This window comes from Dendrobates tinctorius, unplaced genomic scaffold (assembly GCF_039654945.1).
Source record: "Dendrobates tinctorius isolate UK_male_01 unplaced genomic scaffold, ASM3965494v1 ptg000036l, whole genome shotgun sequence".
Classification (NCBI taxonomy): Eukaryota; Metazoa; Chordata; class Amphibia; order Anura; family Dendrobatidae; genus Dendrobates; species Dendrobates tinctorius.
In genome coordinates this window covers 27767358-27789924 of record NW_027361704.1, presented here as the reverse complement: position 1 = coordinate 27789924, position 22567 = coordinate 27767358, and the positions used below count along the sequence as shown (strand labels likewise).

Below are 22567 nucleotides of genomic sequence, written 5' to 3'. Positions count from 1 at the left end.
TGGTCAGCCGCATCTGAAGAGGATTCTTCCGTGCTGCGCCTCCAACTTCTGTGGAGTGCCGCAGAATTGGCCGCCGTTCTTTGCTGGCTGAGTTTCCCGCCCGGATTTTCCCAGATCCACACCAACCGGAGCCGCACACCACACCACCTCATAAGCCGGAGAACTACAGGAGGTCACACTATCACCGAGGTAAGTCACGTTTGGGTGGTGTAAATACCGGATTAAAGGCAGGATTATGGGAGCTTTGCCTAAGCACGTCCTCTCAGCTCCACTACATCGCCACGCCCCCACAGTTAGTAATTTTTTGTTTTTAACTTTTTTACGTTGTCCCAGGATGGGACATCACTATGTAATGTCAGATTAGCGATCTGACAGGCAAGGAAGGAGGCGTGCTGGCGCAAGCCACCTTCCCTTCAGGACCTGGAACGACCCCGCTGCCATCAAGATGCCGGGGGTCACCATGGAGACCATCAGGACATTGCGATCACGTCGTGTTGTGCTGATGGAAGCGCACAGAGAGCCCCCTCCCTGCGCGATGCTTCTCTATGCCGCTGTCACTAGTGACAGCAGAATCTGAAAGGTTAAATGCTAGCAGCGATCGTGGGCATTGTTGCAGGGTGTCAGCTGTCACGTACAGATGACACCTGCACATGATCGCCGTGGCTCTCAGCGTGAGGCCGTGCGATTGTGGCGCTGTAGATATACTGCTTTTTGCTGAAACGCACTTTGCGCAGAGCTGTATATGTATGGCACATGTTGGGAAGGGGTTCATTCACACAGTCGTAAAGTTATATCACTACCATGGATGGGCCTACACAGTTTGGTTTACTGTGGAAATATTGTTCATTGCTTACTCCCGATTATCCCGTCCTGATACGTTTCCCTGTCGCAGGGCAAACAGTAGAAAATGCAGCAGAACATGAGGCCCTCACGCTGGCGGAACCATTAAAGGCGTGAAGTGTAGCAGAAGAGCCCTTGTATAGCTCTATCTCTTCTGTCTCTATGAAGATTGACATTTAACATGCCCTCCTGGCGTAGGCTGTGGCAGTTTCCTGGCCAATTGAAAATTGGACAGTAGATGGTAGTATAGGGCAATTTATCAAATAAACCACATAACAGGACATAGGTTTTGGTAACACCCCCCCCCCACAACTATATTTTGCAACAAATAGGAGGAGGTACTGGGACACTACAATATTCATATGTATAACAGTCAGTTTGAAGGAAGAACAATTAATACGTCTTCACATTTGCAAGGACAATTCCCTCACGTTGATGGTTTTATCATTTAAAATTGTATTTTTGTTTTCTTTTTGACACTAAAAGAGACCTTGATTTCTATGTTTCTACAGAGTTGTATTTGACGATGTATTGTTTGAGGCCCCAGAAGAGTCAGACTTGTAAGTAAATTTGACAACTTTCAATAATACAAATAAGATGAACAATTTATATAACCTTTGAATTCAAGTTAAACTTACAGTAAAACTATATCAATTTGCTTTGTATTTCATATGTATACTGGAAAGAAAGAGAAGTTTAGAAGGTTGCAGTGGATCCGTATGCAATACGGGTCATGTCTGTATTAGGTCCGTTTTTGTTGACCCCCTCGAAATGTATAGGTGAATCTTATCAAAAAGTGATTAGGTACATGCAAATAAAGCATCTTGCTTAATTAGTATGATGTAGGGGAACTCAACCCTGAAACAGAGAACATTTGAATGTTCCAGCCACATACACACGTGGTTAAAATAGTTGGTTGTGCAACAAATTATTAAGTTAGGGGTACCATCGTTTCTGTCCAGGCTTATTTCGTGAGTTTTTTTTTTTTTTTTTTAATTCTGCGGAAGCATGGCTGAAAAGCAATGTCTGACTTTCATTTGCTCAATTTCATAGATTTTTCATTTATTATTACTTTTGTCAGATTCAAGTTATTTCTGTGACCATTGTGGGTTTTTCTGTCACTAAAAGAGTGGTACCAACAATTTTGACCAGGTGTGTAATTATTTTGTTTGCACAGCTGGACCATTCTAGGACTAAGCCAGGTGCTTTATCTATTTCGGATATATGCTCTTATTATTATTCAGTAACATGCTTTTTCCTATTACCGGGAACCTGACAATGCATTGTGCCTAAACCGTTGCCAGCCTATATCAGGTGCTGGTTGTGTGAACTCAGCCATATATGTTTTATTCTGAAACGCTGTGGCTTTTAGTAGCCGATGGGGATCAAGGCTACACTATGGACTTGTCAGACCGGCAGTCTCCTGTCTTTTTTCCCAAACCCCCTGCCCTGGAATGACAGCCCTTGGGCTGTATGCGCTCATAGGCAGAGGCCTGTCATTTTAGGGCAGTGGGTGGCTTATAAAGGTAAGTTTTTTTCTGATTGGTACTGTACTTAAAGGGAACCTGTCACCACTTTTTTGGCCTACCTGCTAAAAATATCAGTTAATTGAGTGTCAGCTATGCATTCCACAACTACTTCTGAAACCCTCTGACTCCCCATGTGTCAACCATAAAACCTTTTTTATTGCTCCTGGGCTGTATGGTAATGTGTCCGGTCCGATGGGCGTTGCTTCGGTTCCCTGACTCCACCCCTCCTCGACTTGCTGTATGCATTCCTTGCTGTGAATATCGCAGATCGCATATAAATTTTGCGCGTGCGCTGTATGCTTTGCCCAACTGCAAGCAAAGCCGAAAAGCAGTACGGCACATGCGCCAGGTATTACAAGTTTGCAGATACCAAATATGTATAGGTTCTTGTTTATTTTTAAGTGCTAAAAAAAAAATTCCAAAATTTTGGGGAAAAAAATGGTGTGTCTATTGCTGGAATCACACTAGAGAGGAATACGGACAAGTGCTATGCGAGAAAAAAATCATAGCACTCAGACCACTGTTAATCAATGGGGCATCTCCCATCACCGTATTTTTTCTCGGCCGTATTACACTTGCGAGTGAAATCGCAGCATGCTGCGGTTTGCACCGTATATCGGCCGAGACACGCCAATGCAAGGCGGGAAAAACTTGCACACCACACGGACCATCAGTGTGACTTGCGAGAAATATGCACCGATGTCCTATGAAAAGCCGGCAATTGAGTGCGCTATATTGTAAAATCACACTGACAGGTTACAATAGCAAAGATATATACACATAGTATAGGTGTGTGTATATGTATATATATATATATCTATATTTCATAGAGAGATAGATAGCAGAATAGCCGATAATTCATTTGCCGGCTTCTGTAACATCATTGCAGAAGCCGACAGGATAGGACCAGTGGTTTACACACAGTAAACCCATGCAGAACAGTTAGATTTATATATATGGCAGTGACTATTACTGTTAGTGGTATGTGTGTGTAAAATTTGGGACCTGTATGTATTTACTAAAAGAATGTATTCACGAATAAAACTGGTGTGGGCTCCCGCGCAATTTTCTGGCCCAGGGAGGGAAAGCCAGTGACTGAGGACAGATATTAAGAGCTTAGCAAGGGACCACGGTTTTCCCATGCTCCCAAGTTAATCACTGCGCAGCATCCATGACTAGCGCTGATTTAACTGATGCTGCGCAGCCCCCCAGCCTGACCTGCGATGATCTGGTGTTTTTAGTTTTCTATTTTTTACAGATTGAGGGCATCATTTTGATTACCAGAAGAATAAAGATGGAAAACTGTGTTTTATTTCATTAAAATACTTTATTCCGCCTTTTTATTAAATACATACAGGTCCCAAATTTTACACATAGACACTAACAGTATTAGTCACTGACATCTATAAATCTAACTGCTTTAAATATATATGTTTTGAAGATTATTTGGTATTAAAAAGATGTTTCCAGTTGCGTTTTACAATGCTATTTTAATACGAGCTTTTACATAGAGAGAACTGCTGTATGTAAAAGCTCATGTTAAAATCAGCAGTATTTAATGTTAACAGCCGCAGGTGGATCGTATTTCCGCTCTCGGCTGTGAAGAGCACGTGACAGCTGATCAGATCAGCTGTCAATATGCCTGAAAAGATGCCCGGAGCCCGCATCAAAGGGGGAGACACAACGTATGACATACCTATATGTCATGAAGGGGTTAAGTGCAGTACCAATCGAAAGTTTGAAGAATTCTTTTTATGCAATGGTTTTCCTTGTTTTTATTGGAAATTACACATTGTAGATTTAAACTTTAGGCACCAAATTCACAAAGGGACACTTATTGAAACAAAATGTAAAAAAAAAGCACTTGTGAAATAAACCAAACTATGCGCTCCTGGCTTATGAAGGGCTGCATTGTCTCAGTAAGCTTCATCTACCCCCATTGCCATTTTGATTTAGAAGCTGCTTGAGACAATGCCTTGGATGTGTAAAGGTTTAGCACATATCCTGGTTTAAGTGTGTCTCTTTACTCCTAGTTTGTGTTCCTTCGTGGTTTTGCTGCCTTAAGTCTGAATCTACAATCAGCACATTCCAATAAAAAGAAGGAAAATTATTGCATGAGCAGTTATGTTCAAACTTTATTCATTATCTTTATTAGTCAGAGTGTTGAGTGAAATCCAGTTGCTACCGGGAGGAATACGTTTAATTTTCTCCTGGTAGTGAGATTCTAAGCGCCCGCAACAGACAGGTTCAGAACACTATTAACATGCAGATTATCCCCATATCTGCAGGTTAATTGCATTTTTTTTCACTTGACAATTTCCCTTTAATGTAAATTTCAGTACTAGTGTTTCACTTTATAAAATAACAATTTTGTTTGTTAATTTTTATATTGTAATTAATATTTTTTACATGCATATAATGTTTTGTTTTTTTTAATCTACAGTGTAATAGAGCCTTGGTCAGAAGAAGGTATGATCAAACATGTGACTTTATATTTTCTTTATTCCAAATTTTTTTATACTATAGGTTTTTTAAAGGGACATATAAATAATGGTTTGACACCACCAATAAAATCTTTAGGGGAATCTGTAAGCAGGGTTTAATACTCATCTGAGAGCAATGTAATGCAGGCAAAGAGAAGCTGAATCCCACCATGTATCACTTAGATTTCTGGGTGCAGCAGTTCTGACTCAGAGCTTTTAGATTCAGAATGAAGCAGAGCTGAAAAGCTGCCCCTGCCAACACCACGCTCTCCATGCACAAAGTCCATGGACAGTGAGCTGCTTATCACAGGAGAGGGCATTGCTAAACTAGTATGGTCCTGCAATTTTAATCTCTTTGTGATAAATCCTTCACAGTTAGTGAACAGCAGCACACACTTTGACAAGAGAGACATCCCTGAATTCTGTGTTTGTCTTTATCTCCTGCTGTCCTCAGATTACATAGCAAAAACCTACTGACATATTCTCTCTTAAGGGCCCCGTCACACATAGCGACTCACCAGCAATCCCGACAACGATATCAACTTGTCAGGATCGCTGGTGTGTCGCTACATGATCGCTGGTAAGCTACCAAACAAGCAGCTTTACCAGCGATCAACACCAGCGACGACGAGCGCTGACGTTACTGTGTACCTTAGTTACCAGCGCGCTGATGCAGGGAGCTGGTAACCAAGGTAAACAGCGTGTTTCTAAATGCCACACGGCCCTTAGAAAACCCTCTGTTTACCTTGGTTACCAGCTCCCTGCATCAGCGCACTGGTAACTAAGGTACACAGAGGGTTTCTAAGCTCCGCGGGGCGCTTAGAAACCCGCTGTTTACCTTGGTTACAAGCTCCTGATCGCTGGTCTCCATTCTGGACCTGAAGCTCCTGAACAAATTTGTCAGGATCAGACATGGAGTCTTTCCTCTCGGTCATATCTGCCATAAGACGGAGAGAGTATTTGGCCTCTATCGACATCCAAAGATGCCTACCTGCACATCCCCATTTTCCCTCCGCATCAAAGATATTTACGCTTCGCTATCAACGGCCTACACTACCAGTTCGCAGCCCTGCCTTTCGGGCTAGCCACTGCCCCCAGAGTGTTCACAAAGGTCATTGCGGTCGTCATGGCCATCCTGCACTCCCAGGACAAAGTCATCTTGCCCTACTTAGACTACTTCTTGATCAAAGGCCCGTCATTTCAAGCATGCGAGGAAAGTGTCAACATCACGCTAGATACACTCTCCCGCTTAGGGTGGTTAGTCAGTCTGAAGAAATCATCCCCTGTTCCAACTCAGGAGATTTCCTTTTTAGGGATGATCTTTGACACCTCCTGAGGGTTGGTAATTCTCCCTCGGGACAAGGCCCTAGCCCTCCGGCACTGGGTCGAGGCACTTCGCCAACTAGTTCCCCGCACCATTCGTTTTTGCTTGAGGGTCTTGGGGAAAATGGTGCCAAAAGTATTGACACCCCTGCAATTTTGTTAGATAATACTCAGTTTCTTCCTGAAAATGATTGCAAACACAAATTCTTTGGTATTATTATCTTCTTTTAATTTGTCTTAAATGAAAAAAACAGAAAAAGAATTGTCCTAAAGCCAAATTGGATATAATTTCACACCAAACATAAAAAAGAGGGTGGACAAAAGTATTGGCACTGTTCGAAAAATCATGTGATGCTTCTCTAATTTGTGTAATTAACAGCACCTGTAACTTACCTGTGGCACCTAACCTGTGTTGGCAATAACTAAATCACACTTGCAGCCAGTTGACATGGATTAAAGTTGACTCAACCTCTGTCCTGTGTCCTTGTGTGTACCACATTGAGCATGGAGAAAATAAAGAAGACCAAAGAACTGTCTGAGGACTTGAGAAACCAAATTGTGAGGAAGAATGAGCAATCTCAAGGCTACAAGTCCATCTCCAAAGACCTGAATGTTCCTGTGTCTACCGTGCGCAGTGTCATCAAGAAGTTTAAAGCCCATGGCACTGTGGCTAACCTCCCTAGATGTGGACGGAAAAGAAAAATTGACAAGAGATTTCAACGCAAGATTGTGCGGATGTTGGACAAAGAACCTTGACTACCATCCAAACAAGTTCAAGCTGCCCTGCAGTCCCAGGGTACAACAGTGTCAACCCGTACTATCCGTCGGCGTCTGAATGAAAAGGGACTGTATGGTAGGAGACCCAGGAAGACCCCCACTTCTTACCCCGAGACATAAAAAATCCAGGCTGGAGTTTGCCAAAACTTACCTGAAAAAGCCTAAAACGTTTTGGAAGAATGTTCTCTGGTCAGATGAGACAAAAGTAGAGCTTTTTGGGCAAAGGCATCAACATAGAGTTTACAGGAGAAAAAAAGAGGCATTCAAAGAAAAGAACACGGTCCCTACAGTCAAACATGGCGGAGGTTCCCTTATGTTTTGGGGTTGCTTTGCTGCCTCTGTCGCAACAGGGAGTATACGGTTGACTTTATTATTATTTTATTTTTATTTTTTTTTTTACAGAGGATCAAGGGGTTTGTGGGTAGCAGTATGGTGAATATGTATGTATTTTGTTTTTATTTTTACTATTTCAACACAGTAGCCGCATGATGGGACTACTTACTGTCCCATCATCGGCTACTGATGTCACTGTAGCAGGCATAGCAGGATAGGGCTAGTAGTCTCATCGTACGATGCCTGACTACACACAGACCCACACAGCCGCGCACATACCTGCCGACCCCCGCAGACACAAGCAAACACAAATGGATACACACAGACCACCGCACTCAGACACGCACAGTCTCTGAACACACACTTCCCTTCTCCCTATCTGCAGCGTTTCCTGCACGCAAATCCTCAGATCTTTTTTAAACCTGCGGATTTGACTTACTCAATGCAAGTCAATGGGTGCAGAAATGCTGCAGATCAGCAAAAAGAATTGACATGTTGTGGAAAAAAATGCTGCAAATCCGAGCATATTTTTCCGCAGCATGTGCACACCAAACCTTAAATTCCCATAGTCTATCATTGGTTGCGCACTACACTGAGAATTTGATGCAATTCTGCGCATCCAAAAATGCTGCGGCTTCTCGTGCAAGTCTCTGGCATGAAAACCTGGGACTGCCGCGGGCTCTCGGACCGGAGCGTGCGGCTAAATGTATTTCTATGCAGCTGAACAACACCCCTGCAATTTTGTCAGATAATACTCAGTTTCTTCCTGAAAATGATTGCAATCACAAATTCTTTGGTATTGTTATCTTCATTTAATTTGTCTTAAATGAAAAAACACAAAAGAGAATGAAGAAAAAAGCAAAACATTGATCATTTCACACAAAACTACAAAAATGGGCCAGACAAAAGTATTGGCACCCTCAGCCTAAAACTTGGTTGCACAACCCTTAGTCAAAATAACTGCGACCAATCGCTTCCGGTAACCATCAATGAGTTTCTTACAATGCTCTGTTGGAATTTTAGACCATTCTTCTTTGGCAAACTGCTCCAGGTCCCTGATATTTGAAGGGTGCCTTCTCCAAACTGCCATTTTTAGATCTCTCCACAGGTGTTCTATGGGATTCAGGTCTGGACTCATTGCTGGCCACCTTAGAAGTCTCCAGTGCTTTCTCTCAAACCATTTTCTAATGCTTTTTGAAGTGTGTTTTGGGTCATTGTCCTGCTGGAAGACCAATGACCTCTGAGGGAGACCCAGCTTTCTCACATTGGGCCCTACATTATGCTGCAAAATTTGTTGGTAGCCTTCAGACTTCATAATGCCATGCACACGGTCAAGTAGTCCAGTGCCAGAGGCAGCAAAGCAACCCGAAAACATCAGGGAACCTCCACCATGTTTGACTGTAGGGACCGTGTTCTTTTCTTTGAATGCCTCTTTTTTTTCTCCTGTAAACTCTATGTTGATGCCTTTGCCCAAAAAGCTCTACTTTTGTCTCATCTGACCAGAGAACATTCTTCCAAAACGTTTTAGGCTTTTTCAGGTAAGTTTTGGCAAACTCCAGCCTGGCTTTTTTATGTCTCTGGGTAAGAAGTGGGGTCTTCCTGGGTCTCCTACCATACAGTCCCCTTTCATTCAGACGCCGACGGATAGTACGGGTTGACACTGTTGTACCCTCAGACTGCAGGGCAGCTTGAACTTGTTTGGATGTTAGTCGAGGTTCTTTATCCAACATCTGCACAATCTTGCGTTGAAATCTCTTGTCAATTTTTCTTTTCCATCCACATCTAGGGAGGTTAGCCACAGTGCCATGGGCTTTAAACTTCTTGATGACACTGCGCACGGTATACACAGGAACATTCAGGTCTTAGGAGATGGACTTGTAGCCTTGAGATTGCTCATGCTTCCTCACAATTTGGTTTCTCAAGTCCTCAGACAGTTCTTTGATCTTCTTTCTTTTCTCCATGCTCAATGTGGTACACACAAGGACACAGGACAGAGGTTGAGTCAACTTTAATCCATGTCAGCTGGCTGCAAGTGTGATTTAGTTATTGCCAACACCTGTTAGGTGCCACAGGTAAGTTACAGATGCTGTTAATTACACAAATTAGGCTAGTTTCACACTAGCGTTTATGAGCGCAGCGACGGCTGCCGCTAAGCCCCGCCCCTGCCGCGCCCCCGCCGGTAGCTCCGCCCACCGGCGCATGACGCTGCATGCGCACTGCGTCCCCTATCTTTATCACAGGGGGCATAGGCCGTGCGCAGTATGCGTTTGGCGGCGCATGCGCCAGTGCGCCGACGCAACCAAACTGCAGCAGGTTGCGTTTGGCGCTGGTCGGCGCACCGTCAAAAGGACGCATGCGCCACCAACCGCATACTGCGCACGGCCTGCGCCCCCTGTGATAAAGATAGGGGACGCAGGGCGCATGCAGCGTCATGCGCCGGTGGGCGGGGCTTAGCGGCGGCCGTGCGCAGGCCGTCGCTGCGCTCATAAACGCTAGTGTGAAACTAGCCTTAGAGAAGCATCACATGATTTTTTGAACAGTGCCAATACTTTTGTCCACCCTCTTTTTTATGTTTGGTGTGGAATTATATCCAATTTGGCTTTAGGACAATTCTTTTTGGGGTTTTTTCATTTAAGACAAATTAAATGAAGATAATAACAAAGAATTTGTGTTTGCAATAATTTTCAGGAAGAAACTGAGTATTATCTGACAAAATTGCAGGGGTGTCAATACTTTTGGCCACAACTGTATCTATATTAATAAATGCCCTAAGCAGCTTCCGGTTGTAACAACTTCCGTCCAGTTGTAACCGGTGACGTCACCGCACACCTCTTTCCATGTTAACCCTCAACACATCACTCCTCCTCAACACACACACCTTTCACCATCTCCACTCACGTCCACTCATTCTTTCACTCCACATACGACCCCTTCTCTCACTCCGTCTCTCATACTCACGCCGTCATCGCCGCTGATCCACGATCCCTGACATCATCTTCCGCCGGCGCCATCCTGGATCCAGACGTCCTCCACGCCGGCGACATGTTCTTGCGGCAACGCCATCTTGAGTATCGCGGGATTTCGCCGATCCAAAATAGTGTCGCCGCAAGAACATGTCGCCGGCGTGGAGGACGTCGGGATCCAAAATGGCGTAGGCGAAAACTCGCGAGATTTCGCCGACGCCATTTTGGTTCCCGACGTCGTCCACGCCGGCGACATGTTCTTCCAGCGACACCATCTTGAGTATCGCGGGATTTCACGATACTCAAGATGGCGTCGCCGCAAGAACATGTCGCCGGCGTGGACAACGTCTGGATCCAGGATGGCGCCGGCGGAAGATGATGTGGGGGATCGTGGAGCAGCGGCGATGACGGCGTGAGTATGAGAGACGGAGTGAGAGAAGGGGTCGTATGTGGAGTGAAAGAGTGAGTGGACGTGAGTGGAGATGGTGAAAGGTGAGAGGAGTGTGTGTTGAGGGTTAACATGGCAAGAGGTGTGATGCTATCGCATCCTCCCGATGCGATAGCATCGGGCCATAATCTAGTATATATATATTTTTCTAATGTATTTATCTATCTCGTATCTTTCTCGACCAGGTCCGCTGGAGAAGTCATTTGTCTCTGCAACCTTGGAGCGTGGGAGGGAGCCGGTACTGGCCAGTCATGCATCCACCTCGACTGCCGCTCCCCTGTCACCAGAGCTCCGCAACCCCAGTAAGTCTACTGCATTCTGCCTCCTTTAGGGCTCCAGTGGGAAGTTGTTTCAGGGGGTTTTACGTGCAAGAACCCCTGTTTTAATAGTTTTTTGTGGCCTTGGGGAGGGAAATCAAACGACTCACGTCTGTCCCTGCAGCTGCCCAGGCCACGCCCCCAGAGCTTTAACTTTTTAATCTTTCTGCTGACGGAGCTTTATGGCAGCTTGTTTTTTGTGGGACCATTTTTATTTACATTTCTTCTTGTTTGATCTCGTTTTATTGCACTTTTTGTTCAGTGGTATGATAAAGCATAGTTTTTTTTGCCTGATTTTCTATTTTTTTCTTTTTTTACGGTGTTGACTGAAGGGTAGGTTGTTTCATTTTGTATGGTAAAAATTAAAATGTCAAATTTTTGCAGACTTTGCTTACTCCCCAAGTCTCACTAATGTATAAAGTACCGTATATACTCGAATATAAGCCGAGATTTTCAGCCCATTTTTTGGGGCTGAAAGTCTCCCTCTCAGCTTATATTCAAGTCATATACATCGGGGGTGTCAGGTCATACTTACCCGTCCTGACGCTGTCTCTTGAGCCCCCAGCTTCTCCGCGCTCTCTCTTCCTGCCTTCAGCGGTCACGTGGTACCGCTCATTAAAACTCATGAATATGTGCATATTCATGAGTTTTAATGAGCGGTATCACTTGACAGCTGAACGCATGAAGAGAGAGCGCCAGGACGGGTAAGTATAGCGATACTCACCTGTCCTGCGTCCATGGCTGCTTGCTGCTGTCTGTCATCGGTCAGTGACTTCAGACAGCAGAGGGAGCGGTGACGTGATTAGTGCGCGCCGCGCCCTCTGCGGTCTGAACGTCACTGACCGATGACGTGGCAGATAGCGGTGAGCAGCCATGGACGCAGCACAGGTGAGTATCTGACATCCAGCGACGGAGAGGTGAATGTCATTTTTTTATTTTTACATGCAGCAGCGGCAGCACATGGAATAATCTAAGGAGCTTCTTATGGGGTCAGCATATGCGGGAATAATCTAAGGAGCTTCTTATGGGGTCAGCATATGCGGGAATAATCTAAGGAGCTTCTTATGGGGTCAGCATATGCGGGAATAATCTAAGGCGCTTCTTATGGGGTCAGAACATGGGGGAATAATCTAAGGAGCTTCTTATTGGGTCAGCATATGGGGGAATAATCTAAGGAGCTTCTTATGGGGTCAGCATATGCGGGAATAATCTTAGGAGCTTCTTATGGGGTCAGCATATGCGGGAATAATCTAAGGAGCTTCTTATGAGGTCAGCATATGCGGGAATAATCTAAGGAGCTTCTTATGTTGTCAGCATATGGTGGAATAATCTAAGGAGCTTCTTATGGGTCAGAATATGGGGGAATAATCTAAGGAGCTTCTTATTGGGTCAGCATATGGGGGAATAATCTAAGGAGCTTCTTATGTGGTCAGCATATGAGGGAATAATCTATGGAGCTTCTTATGGGGGAATAATCTATGGATCTTCTTCTGGGGACACCATATGGGGGAATAATCTATGGAGCATTTCCCACCCTAGGCTTATACTCGAGTCAATAAGTTTTTTGTGGCAAAATTAGGGGGAACGGCTTATACTCGGGTCGGCTTATACTCGAGTATATACGGTATATATGCCAAATTTCAAGGCGATCGAACAATATTTAGAGGTTGCACACTTTTATCAGTTTAATAAAAGTATGCAAAAAAAAGATTTTCAATGTTAAGTATTTTTTATTAGAAGTTAAAAACTTAGATTAATACTGAATATAAAGAGTAACATTGATAGGCAGTATCATACGTATTAAATGATTTAAACTAATGTGCTGTGAAAGATGCAACTCCTTTTGTTCGCTTGGTGACGACTTTTCTATAATACTTGACAACTCTTAACAAGAACTGTTTCTGTTGTTCATCTCTCATTGAATTATTAAACTTCTTGATCAGAGCAATGCCAATTTCCGAGGTGTCATTCACCACCTTAAGAGCATTGATGGAGCTTCTTAGTGTATCACTGCAATATTCTTCTATGTCCGTGGATCCCAAAGAATTCAAAGAATGTCTTTGTTTAACTTGTAAGGCCGGTTTCACATTAGCGCTTTTTCAGCGCGCGCACGGCCGGGGGTAGCTCCGCCCCCGAGCCGGCTCTCTGCCCGGCGTGCCCGCCCCTTGCTTGTAGCGCCGCCTACTAGCGGACAGCGGCGCCTGCGATCGGCGCACCCTATCTTTAGCATAGGGTGCGCAGGCCGTGCGCTAGTTGCGCTTTGACCTGTGCTGCGCACTTTTGACGGTGCGCCGTGCGCGCCAAAATCAAACTTTTCGGATTTTGGCGCGCACGGCGCACCATCAAAAGTGCGCAGCACAGGTCAAAGCGCAACTAGCGCACGGCCTCCGCACGATCTGCGCACCCTATGCTAAAGATAGGGTGCGCCGATCGCAGGCGCCGCTGTCCGCTATTAGGCGGCGCTACAAGCAAGGGGCGGGCACGCCGGGCAGAGAGCCGGCTCGGGGGCGGAGCTACCCCCGGCCGTGCGCGCGCTGAAAAAGCGCTAATGTGAAACCGGCCTAACAAAGTCGCTGAGGTCTTTTCCTTCAAAAACTAGGTTTTTACCTTCCAACTGTTTCAGTTCCTTTTTCTTTGCAGGTTTCATTCTTAAATTTTCAAACATCTTATCCTTCTCAGCTTGACCGATACGTTCATCCAAAAATGCCAATCGTATTTTAGTTTCTGACATATGCCAAATGTGTTTCTTAGCCACTGTTTACATTTCTTCTTGTTTGATCTCTTTTCATTGCTCTTTTTGTTCAGTGGTATGATGATAAAGCATAGTTTTTTTGCCTGGTCTTCAATTTTTTTTTCTTTTTTTACGGTGTTGACTAAAGGGGCTAACTAGTGGGACAGTTTAGTTCGGGACATTCCGGTCGCGGGGATAACAAATATGTGTGCCAAAATACATTTAAAAAGAAGGAAGAAAATTTATGAAAACAATAAATACGTATGTTTTTATTGGTTGTATGTACATACTTGGTATCATCGAGTCTGAATGACCCGACCTATAAAACTGTCATGCTAGTTACCTACTTTTCAGTGCACACCGTAAAAAAAAAAGTAGCAAGAACCTTTGCCTTTTCATATCGCCAAACAAACACTACAATAAAACGCAATCAAAAAGTCAAATCGAAATAACACTAGTAGCGATGAAAACGTAATCTTGTCCTTCAAAAATCAAGCCACCATACATCTCCAACAGTGGAAAAATGAAAAAGTTATAACTGTCAGAATAAAGTGATGCAAAACATTTTTTTTCTATAAAAAAGTTTTAGTTACGAAAAAGCGGCAAAGCATAAAATAACTATATAAATTGGGTATCTCTTTAATCATACTGACCCGAAGAATAAAGCTTTCTTATCAATTTTACCACAAGCTGAATAGCACTAAAAAAAAAATAACCCAAAAAGCAATTTCTGAATTCTGGTGTTTGTTCATTCTGCCTCCCAAAAATCGGAATAGAAAGCGATGAAATGTGCCAGAAAATGGTACCAATAAAAACATCAATTCATCCCACAAAAAACAAGCCATCACATGGCTCAGCTCCCATTTATCCTATGATCTGTGCTGAGCCCTTACACCGGGGTTATCGTGTAACTTTCTGAAATACGTGATTCAGATAGAATCCACAGTGGAAGATTCCTTATAATGAAGCAGACGGCGGCACTGTGGACAGCGTCTGACCTGTGATCTGGCAGTGTCCATCTTTAGTCCTACATAAGTGTCAATTTTTTGCACCTCTGAAAAGAAGGAAACCTCAGAACAGAGGTCAGACGGAGTCTAGAGTAACTCTGCTGCTTCATTATAGTGAATGGATCCTTTGGGGAAAATCTGGTCATGCTGAGATTTAGATGGAAACCCCAAAGTAAAATGTTCAGCGTAGAGCGCCAGATAAATGTGATTCCGAACGTTATGTAAAATATTCCCAATGAAAGCTTCAACTCAATACACAAAAAAAGTAAGTCCCCACTCAGATGTCATCTGTTAACGGAAATATAGAGGGCTTCCACGTTACTGGTAGCACAAAGGCTCTGTCTCCTCACCACCCTAGAAGAAATTCAGCAAATTCTGTGCTCCCAAATCCAAATGCCTCCCTCTATTCTGAGCCCCAGTGTGTTTAATCCACTTTTAGCGTCCACATGTTTGGCATTTCTATACCGATGAGAGGCTGCCTAATTTACGGGTGCATGTATCCAGAAGCATGGGCTGGGCACTACAACGTACTTGTCACTATAATGGCAGTTTGCAATTTTCAGTCAGCAACATCCACTGCTGCTTGTTTAGTGAAAACACTTATGGAGTTAAAATCGTCACTACACCTGTAGATGAAATCCCAAAGGGGTGTAATTTCCAAAATGGGGTCACTTGAGGGGGGGAGTTCAGCTCTTGTGGCATTTAGGATCTCTGTATTTGGAGTCCGGAAACTATTCTAGAATAATTTGTTCTCCAAGAGTCAAATATGGTTCTGTCCCTTCCAAGCCTCGCTGTGTGGCTAAACAGTTCTGTACAGCCACTTATAGGGTATTGCCACATTTTTGTGGTAATAATATAATTTTTTCTTCACTACCCAATAGTATAAAATTCTGTGGACCCCCCTGTGGTGTTAACATGATCACTTCACCCCTAGATGAATTCATTGAGAGGTGTGTTTTGTAAAACGCGGTGAATTACAGGAGTTTCATCTCCATTTTAGGCTGTATTCACATGTAGCTTTTTTTTGCGCTTTCGTGGCGATTTTAAACGCGCAATTTTGCCGTGAAAACGCAAAAAAAAAGCATCCCATGCATTTCTATGGCATTCCTCACATGATGTGCTAATGCTGCGGATTCTTCCGCAGCGGAATTGCATCGCAGAAAAATACGCAGCATGCTCATTCTTTGTGCGAAATCGCGGGAAAATCCCGACAATCCGCACACATAGGAATGCATTGTTCTGCTTACTTTCCGCATGTGGCTGTGCCCACCATGCGAAAAGTAAGGCCATGTGCACACGATGCAGATTTCTAGCGGATCCGCAGCGGATTTTACCACGCAGAAACGCTGCATATCCGCATTGTGATGTAAAGTAGCATGTAAATCAATTGAAAAAAAAACCGCTGTGCGGACGCTGCGGTTTTTTCCGCCTGGTTTTCTTGCCGTACAAAATATGCAGCATGTCACTTCTTTTGTGCGGTTTTCCACCTGCTCCATTCTCCAAATCCGCAGGGGGAAAACCGCAAGAAAACCGCACTATAAAGGAAGAAATCCGCAGGAAAAATGCAGGTCATTTGACCTGCTGATTTATTCAATTCTGTGTGGAAAAATCTGCAGGGCAAAAAAGTACGTGTGCACTTAGCCTTAGCAGAACATTTGCGGATGGTACCCACGGTCCGGAGGAGAGGAGATTCTCCTCTGGGCTCTGGGTACCATATCCCTGTAAAAAATAGAATTAAAATTAAAAAAATCGTCAAATTCTCACCTTCCGATGTCCCGCGCAGCGTCAGCAGGCTAAGGTCATTGTCGCAAGGCATCAGCTAGCGTTTTCCAAGCGATCTGTAGTATCGCTTGCAAAAATGATTGACAGGTGTGACAAACTTTTTACTATTGCGGGAAATTCGCGGAAATTTAAAATGCGGTTTTCCCGCGGAATGGAATTCCCGCTGAAATTTCCGCGGGAATTCCGCAACGTGTGCACATAGCCTTATACAAGTTTGTGAATCGGCTGAGGGATAAAAATACTCACTGCTCCCCTAGATGAATTGCTTAAGAGGAGAAGTTTATACTACAAGGATCACCTGTGGGGGTTTCTGCTGTTTTTCTTTCCAGCCCTACCATGTGCCCAAGCAGTCGTTTTTCAACAAATATGGGGTACCTGCGTACTTTGGAAAAATTGCACAGCAAATTTTGGCATGTAGGAAATGTTATTTCTAAACTATTTTGTGTGACATAACTCTCTGGAATGAAGATTAAAAGTTTGAAAATTGTGAAATTTTCAAAAGTTTCGCCAAATTTCAGATATTTTTAGAAATAAACATTATATTTATTACTATAAAGTTATATCGAACAAGTTTTACCACTATCGTGAAGTACAATGTATCACGAATAATAGTCTCAGAATCACTGGGATACGTTCCAGAGTTATGACCACATAAAGTGACAGTGAATAGTACTGTAAAATTTGGCCTGGCTATGAAGGCTAAAACAGGCTTTGGGACCAAAGAGTTAATGATCCTGGATTTAAAAAGGGATGTCTTAAATTCTCCTCTGGGAGTAATGTGTATGTATCCCAATAGTTTTGTCCATATAGTGTGTAATAGATTGTGTTTCTTCCATTGTGAGAGGTGGAGAATGCTACTCTGATGATGTGTAAATCTGGTATGTTAATGAGAATAATAATCAGTTTTGGTATATATTTTAGGAACGCACAAAACTCCGCCAAGGAGTGCTGGAAAGGGTAAATTGAGATCCGGGAAGGATGAATCAACGAAACCGAAGAGGTAAGCTCTAAATACGGCTATCATTCTGGTATCCGTTCATTGTACTGTAAGACATCATTCACATATCCAGTTTTATTTCCATTTTTGGATCCATTTATAGATAAATAAAATGGAACTTAATTGATTCAATTCAGAATTAGTTAATTTAAATGTGGACAGGAAAGTCCTAAATTGTTGTCCTTTTTACTGCAATCCGATTTTTAGCTTGAAAAGTCATTGGTACACGGATCAAAATTAGTGATGGGCGAGCACTAAAATGCTCGTTGCTTGTGTCCAGCAAATTGGAATTCTTGGGTACTCGGACAGAACAAGAAGCCCAATGTAAGTCTATGAGAGACCCAATCATTTTACCACTATCCCCCCCGGGGATCCTTTTAAGGTCTAAAAACGTCTGAAAATGATGGAAACACTGCTCAAATGACATCATGGGGATCGCCCCTGGAAGCATATACCTGACTCCTAGTTCACAGCTTTAAACAATGTTGTCGGAGTTTTATGCCGTTTTTACCGGTGCACCAAAAAACATACCAAAACAGATTTTGCTGGGAAATATGTTAAGGTATAGCCTTCCAGATTAATGACTTGTATATAAGGCAAAATAATTAACCCCGACCAAAATGTTCCTCTACCACTTTGGCTATGTAACTGGCCATGTGGTGGGTGACACACAAACAGACACTTCTTGTTTCATTTATGAAGGAGGAACTCTTAAAGTCACAGAACCTATTTTTACCGGGGCATCAGGCGGCATTAATCTACTTAAAGGGCCATTATTAAACAGTGGGTCTCCTAAACTGTTTTTGCCTATGCAGTGAGAGGATGGGCTGCCAAGAATTACAACGCACCCCAAATACCCCTTTTACGAGATGTCCAGGAGGGCTTCCATAAATGTTGCATTGAATGCAAGAAGGCCTGCCTTGCTACCAAGTCATATGCACCCCAATACGCCTTTGAACCCAGGTGCTGGATGGGCCCAGGAAAATCCACTTCACATTATTATAGTGGTTTGAAAAAACCACTATCTTGTAATCCGAACGCTGCTAACTTATTCTTTTTCTTATTATTATTCAGTTGATTTCCGCAATTAATGCGGCCCGAACCGCTACACGCACAGATTCCGTTGAGGTGTCGTTTCGAAGCCAGCGTCCACGAGAGGTGTGCTAAGTATTTTTCGTGTCGATCGGATTTGAAGTTTTTGCGCAATTTGCGTTTGAAATTTTTTTTCCCCGTCATTGGAATGCATTGTCTCAATGCATTTGAATGGGAAACTTAAAACGTGCCCTGAGGTGATTGAAATGGCAGTAAAGCTCATTGATATGCGCAGGCACACCCAGTTACTATGCCAACGCCTACGAACGTCAAATGACGCCCCCAGGACAGAGCTTCTGCCACATAATACCAGCTCTTAAAGCGAAACCCACAGCACAAATGCAAATCTAGCTTCATCACATGACGCATGCCCCTGAGAGAGAATGTGCGCCAAAGTGCGCCCCCGCCCACCAAATCGGACCCTGAGGGGCCCCGCCCACCGAATCGGACCCTGAGGCCAAAGTGGCCCCTGAGATGAAAGTCTTGCAGGGGCAGCAGGCAAGTCTCTCTTAAAGGGGCAGCCCGGGCACCATTTCAAACCACTATCTGTACTTCCTTCAGGAAATACACATCTAGTTGTTCTTCTTATTATAGTGGTTTGAAAAAACCACTATCTTGTAATCCGCACGCTGCTAACTTATTATAGTGGTTTGAAAAAGCCACTATATTGTAATCCGAACGCTGCTAACTTATTCTTCTTATTATAGTGGTTTGAAAAAAACACTATATTGTAATCCGAACGCTGCTAACTTATTCTTCTTCTTATTAAGTTGATTTCCGCAATGAATGCGGCCCGAACCGCTACATGCACAGACTCCGTTGAGGTGTCGTTTCGAAGCCAGCATCCATGAGAGGTGTGAAGTATTTTTCGTGTCGATCGGATTTGTAGTTTTTGCGCAATTTGCGTATAAAAAATTTTTTTCCCGTCATGCTTTTCAATGGGAAATGGCAAAACGTGCCCTGAGGCGATTGAAATGGCAGTTAAGCTCATTGATATGCGCAGGCACACCCAGTTACTATGCCAACGCCTACGAACGTCAAATGACTCCCCCAGGACAGAGCTTCTGCCACATAATATCAGCTCTTAAAGCGAAGCCCACAGCACAAATGCAAATCTAGCTTCATCACATGACACATGCCCCTGAGAGAGAATGTCCGCCAAAGTTGATGTAGAAGAAGCCCAGTGAGCCAAACTAGCTCTTAAGGGCCAACGCGCCAAAGTGGTTGTTAAAGGGCCGGCGCACCGAAATGAGTCTTAAAGGGCCGACACACCAAATCGAAAGCTGAGCGAACCCAGGCTCCAAATCGGAGGCTGAGCCGCCCCGGCCTCCAAGTCGGAGGCTGAGCCGCCCCGGCCTCCAAGTCGGAGGCTGAGCCGCCCCGGCCTCCAAGTCGGAGGCTGAGCCGCCCCGGCCTCCAAGTCGGAGGCTGAGCCGCCCCGGCCTCCAAGTCGGAGGCTGAGGGGCCCCGGCCTCCGAATCGGACCCTGAGGGGCCCCGGCCTCCGAATCGGACCCTGAGGGGCCCCGGCCACCGATTAGGACCCTGAGGGGCCCCGGCCACCGATTAGGACCCTGAGGGGCCCCGCCCACCGTATCGGACCCTGAGGGGCCCCGCCCACCGTATCGGACCCTGAGGGGCCCCGCCCACCAAATCGGACCCTAAGGGGCCCCGCCCACCATTTCAAGCCCTGAGGAGCCCAGGCCACCGAATCGGATCCTGAGGGGCCCCACCGACGAAATCAGACCCTGAGGGGCCCCACAGGCCAACGTGGCCCCTGAGAGGCACCCACAGTTAAAACGAATCCTGAGTTGAAAGTCTAGCAGGGGCAGCAGGCAAGTCTCTCTTAAATGGGCACCCCGGTCTCCATTTCAAAGCACTATCTGTACTTCCTTCAGGAAATACACATCTAGTTCATTTTGTACTCCCTTTGTTTTCTTATGCATTGACTGCAAGGCCTGCCCTGCTACCAAGTCATATGCACAACAGTAAGCATTTGAACCTAGGTACTGGATGGAAATTACTCTCAATTAAGACACAATCTATAAAGTAGTTGTTCTACAGGTGGGGACCACAGACCAAATCTCAGTACCAATGCTTTCTGGCTGATGTTTTGGTCACTTTTGAATGTTGGTTGTGCTTTCACACTCGTGGTAGCATGAGGCGGACTCTACAACCCACACAAGTGGCTCAGGTAGTGCAGCTCATCCAGGATGGCACATCAATGTGAGCTGTGGCAAGAAGGTCTGCTGTGTCTGTGTGTAGAGTCCAGAGGCTGGAGGCGCTACCAGGAGACAGGCCAGTACACCAAGAGACGTAGAGGGGACCGTAGAAGGGCAAGAACCCAGCAGCAGGACTGCTCCCTGCACCTTTGTGCAAGGAGGAACAGGAGGAGCACCGCCATAGCCCTGCAAAATGACATCCAGCAGGCCACAAATGTGCATGTGTCTGCACAAACGGTTAGAAACCGACTCCATGAGGATGGTCTGAGTGCCCAGCGTCCACAGATTGGGGTTGTGCTCATAGCCCAACACCGTGCAGGACACTTGGCATTTGCCACAGAACATCAGGATTGGCAAATTCGCCACTGGCGCCCTGTGCTCTTCACAGATGAAAGCAGGTTCACATTGAGCACCTCTGACAGACATGACAGAGTCTGGAGAAGCCGTGGAGAGCGATCTGATGTCTGCAACATCCTTCAGCATGACCAGTTTGGCAGTGGGTCAGTAATGGTGTAGGGTGGCATTTCTTCGGAGGGCCGCACAACCTTCCTTGTGCTCGCCAGAGGTAGCCTGACTGCCATTAGGTACCGAGATGAGATCCTCAGACCCTTGTGAGACCATATGCTGGTGCGGTTGGCCCTGGGTTCCTCCTAATGCAGGACAATGCCAGACTATATGTGGCTGGAGTGTGTCAGCAGTTCCTGCAAGATAAAGGCATTCCCCAGACCTAATCTGATTGAGCACATCTGGGACATCGTCTCGCTCCATCCACCAACGTCACGTTGCACCACAGACTGTCTAGGAGTTGGCGGATGCTTTAGTCCAGGTCTGGGAGGAGATCCCACAGGAGACCATCCGCCACCTCATCAGGAGCATGCCCAGGCATTGTAGGGAAGTCATACAGGCACAGGGAGGTCATGCAGGCACGTGGAGGCCACACACACTACTGAGCATCATGTTGACTTGTTTTAAGGACCTTACATTCCACTTTAATTTTGTGTGTGACTCCAAATCCAGGTTAATAAATTTGATTTCCATTGATGATTTTTGTTTGATTTTGTTGTTGGCACATTCAGCTTTGTACAGAACAAAGTATTCAATGAGAATATTTCATTCATTCAGATATAGGATGTGTTATTTGAGTGTTCCCTTTATTTTTTTGAGCAGTGTATTTTGGTGACAGGCATCATAATACCCTTTCCAAAACATAGAGTGGCCGGAGCATGACTGAATGCGTTCACCCTGGTGTTCAAGTGGTGGTGGACGGTGAGAAGGAGGAGGAGGTCACCAAATACCCAAAATCAGGAAGCATAATCCCATGTTTGGTTGTGAAGATGTGTTTGGGAATACACCTCCCAAAAAAAACCACTACTTTGGAGTTTATGCTTCGCTGTCATCATTTGGTGGTGTCGAGAAGGCAGGCCCAGTCTATCCCTTTTCATTTTTAGAAGCGTCAGCCTGTCTGCATTTTCGCTTATCTGTGATAATGCCACCAGCTGCACTAAAAACCTGCTCTGGCAAAACGCTAGCGGCAGGGCAGGCCAGGACGTCCCAAGACGTAGAGAGCCAGCTCATGCCACGTGTCCAGCTTTGATACCCAATAATTAAAAGGCACAAAGGAATCACGGAGGACATTGGTACGGTCAGCAAGGTATTCCCTCAGTATCTTAGAAAACATTGCATCCCTTGTGAGATTACCCTGCACCTCAGTGCCAGGGCGATTG

General features: G+C 44.9%; 1 protein-coding gene across 1 annotated transcript in view; it reads left to right on the top strand.

Moving 5' to 3' along the window:
- The window catches only part of LOC141087859 (uncharacterized), a 97121-nt gene that overhangs the window by 45083 nt on the left and 29471 nt on the right, over positions 1–22567 (top strand). The window contains exons 7-10 of the mRNA XM_073573684.1: positions 1353–1400; positions 4813–4838; positions 10882–10998; positions 17455–17533. Of these exons, the coding sequence (XP_073429785.1) occupies positions 1353–1400; positions 4813–4838; positions 10882–10998; positions 17455–17533 (270 nt within the window). The remainder of the gene's footprint in view (positions 1–1352; positions 1401–4812; positions 4839–10881; positions 10999–17454; positions 17534–22567) is intronic.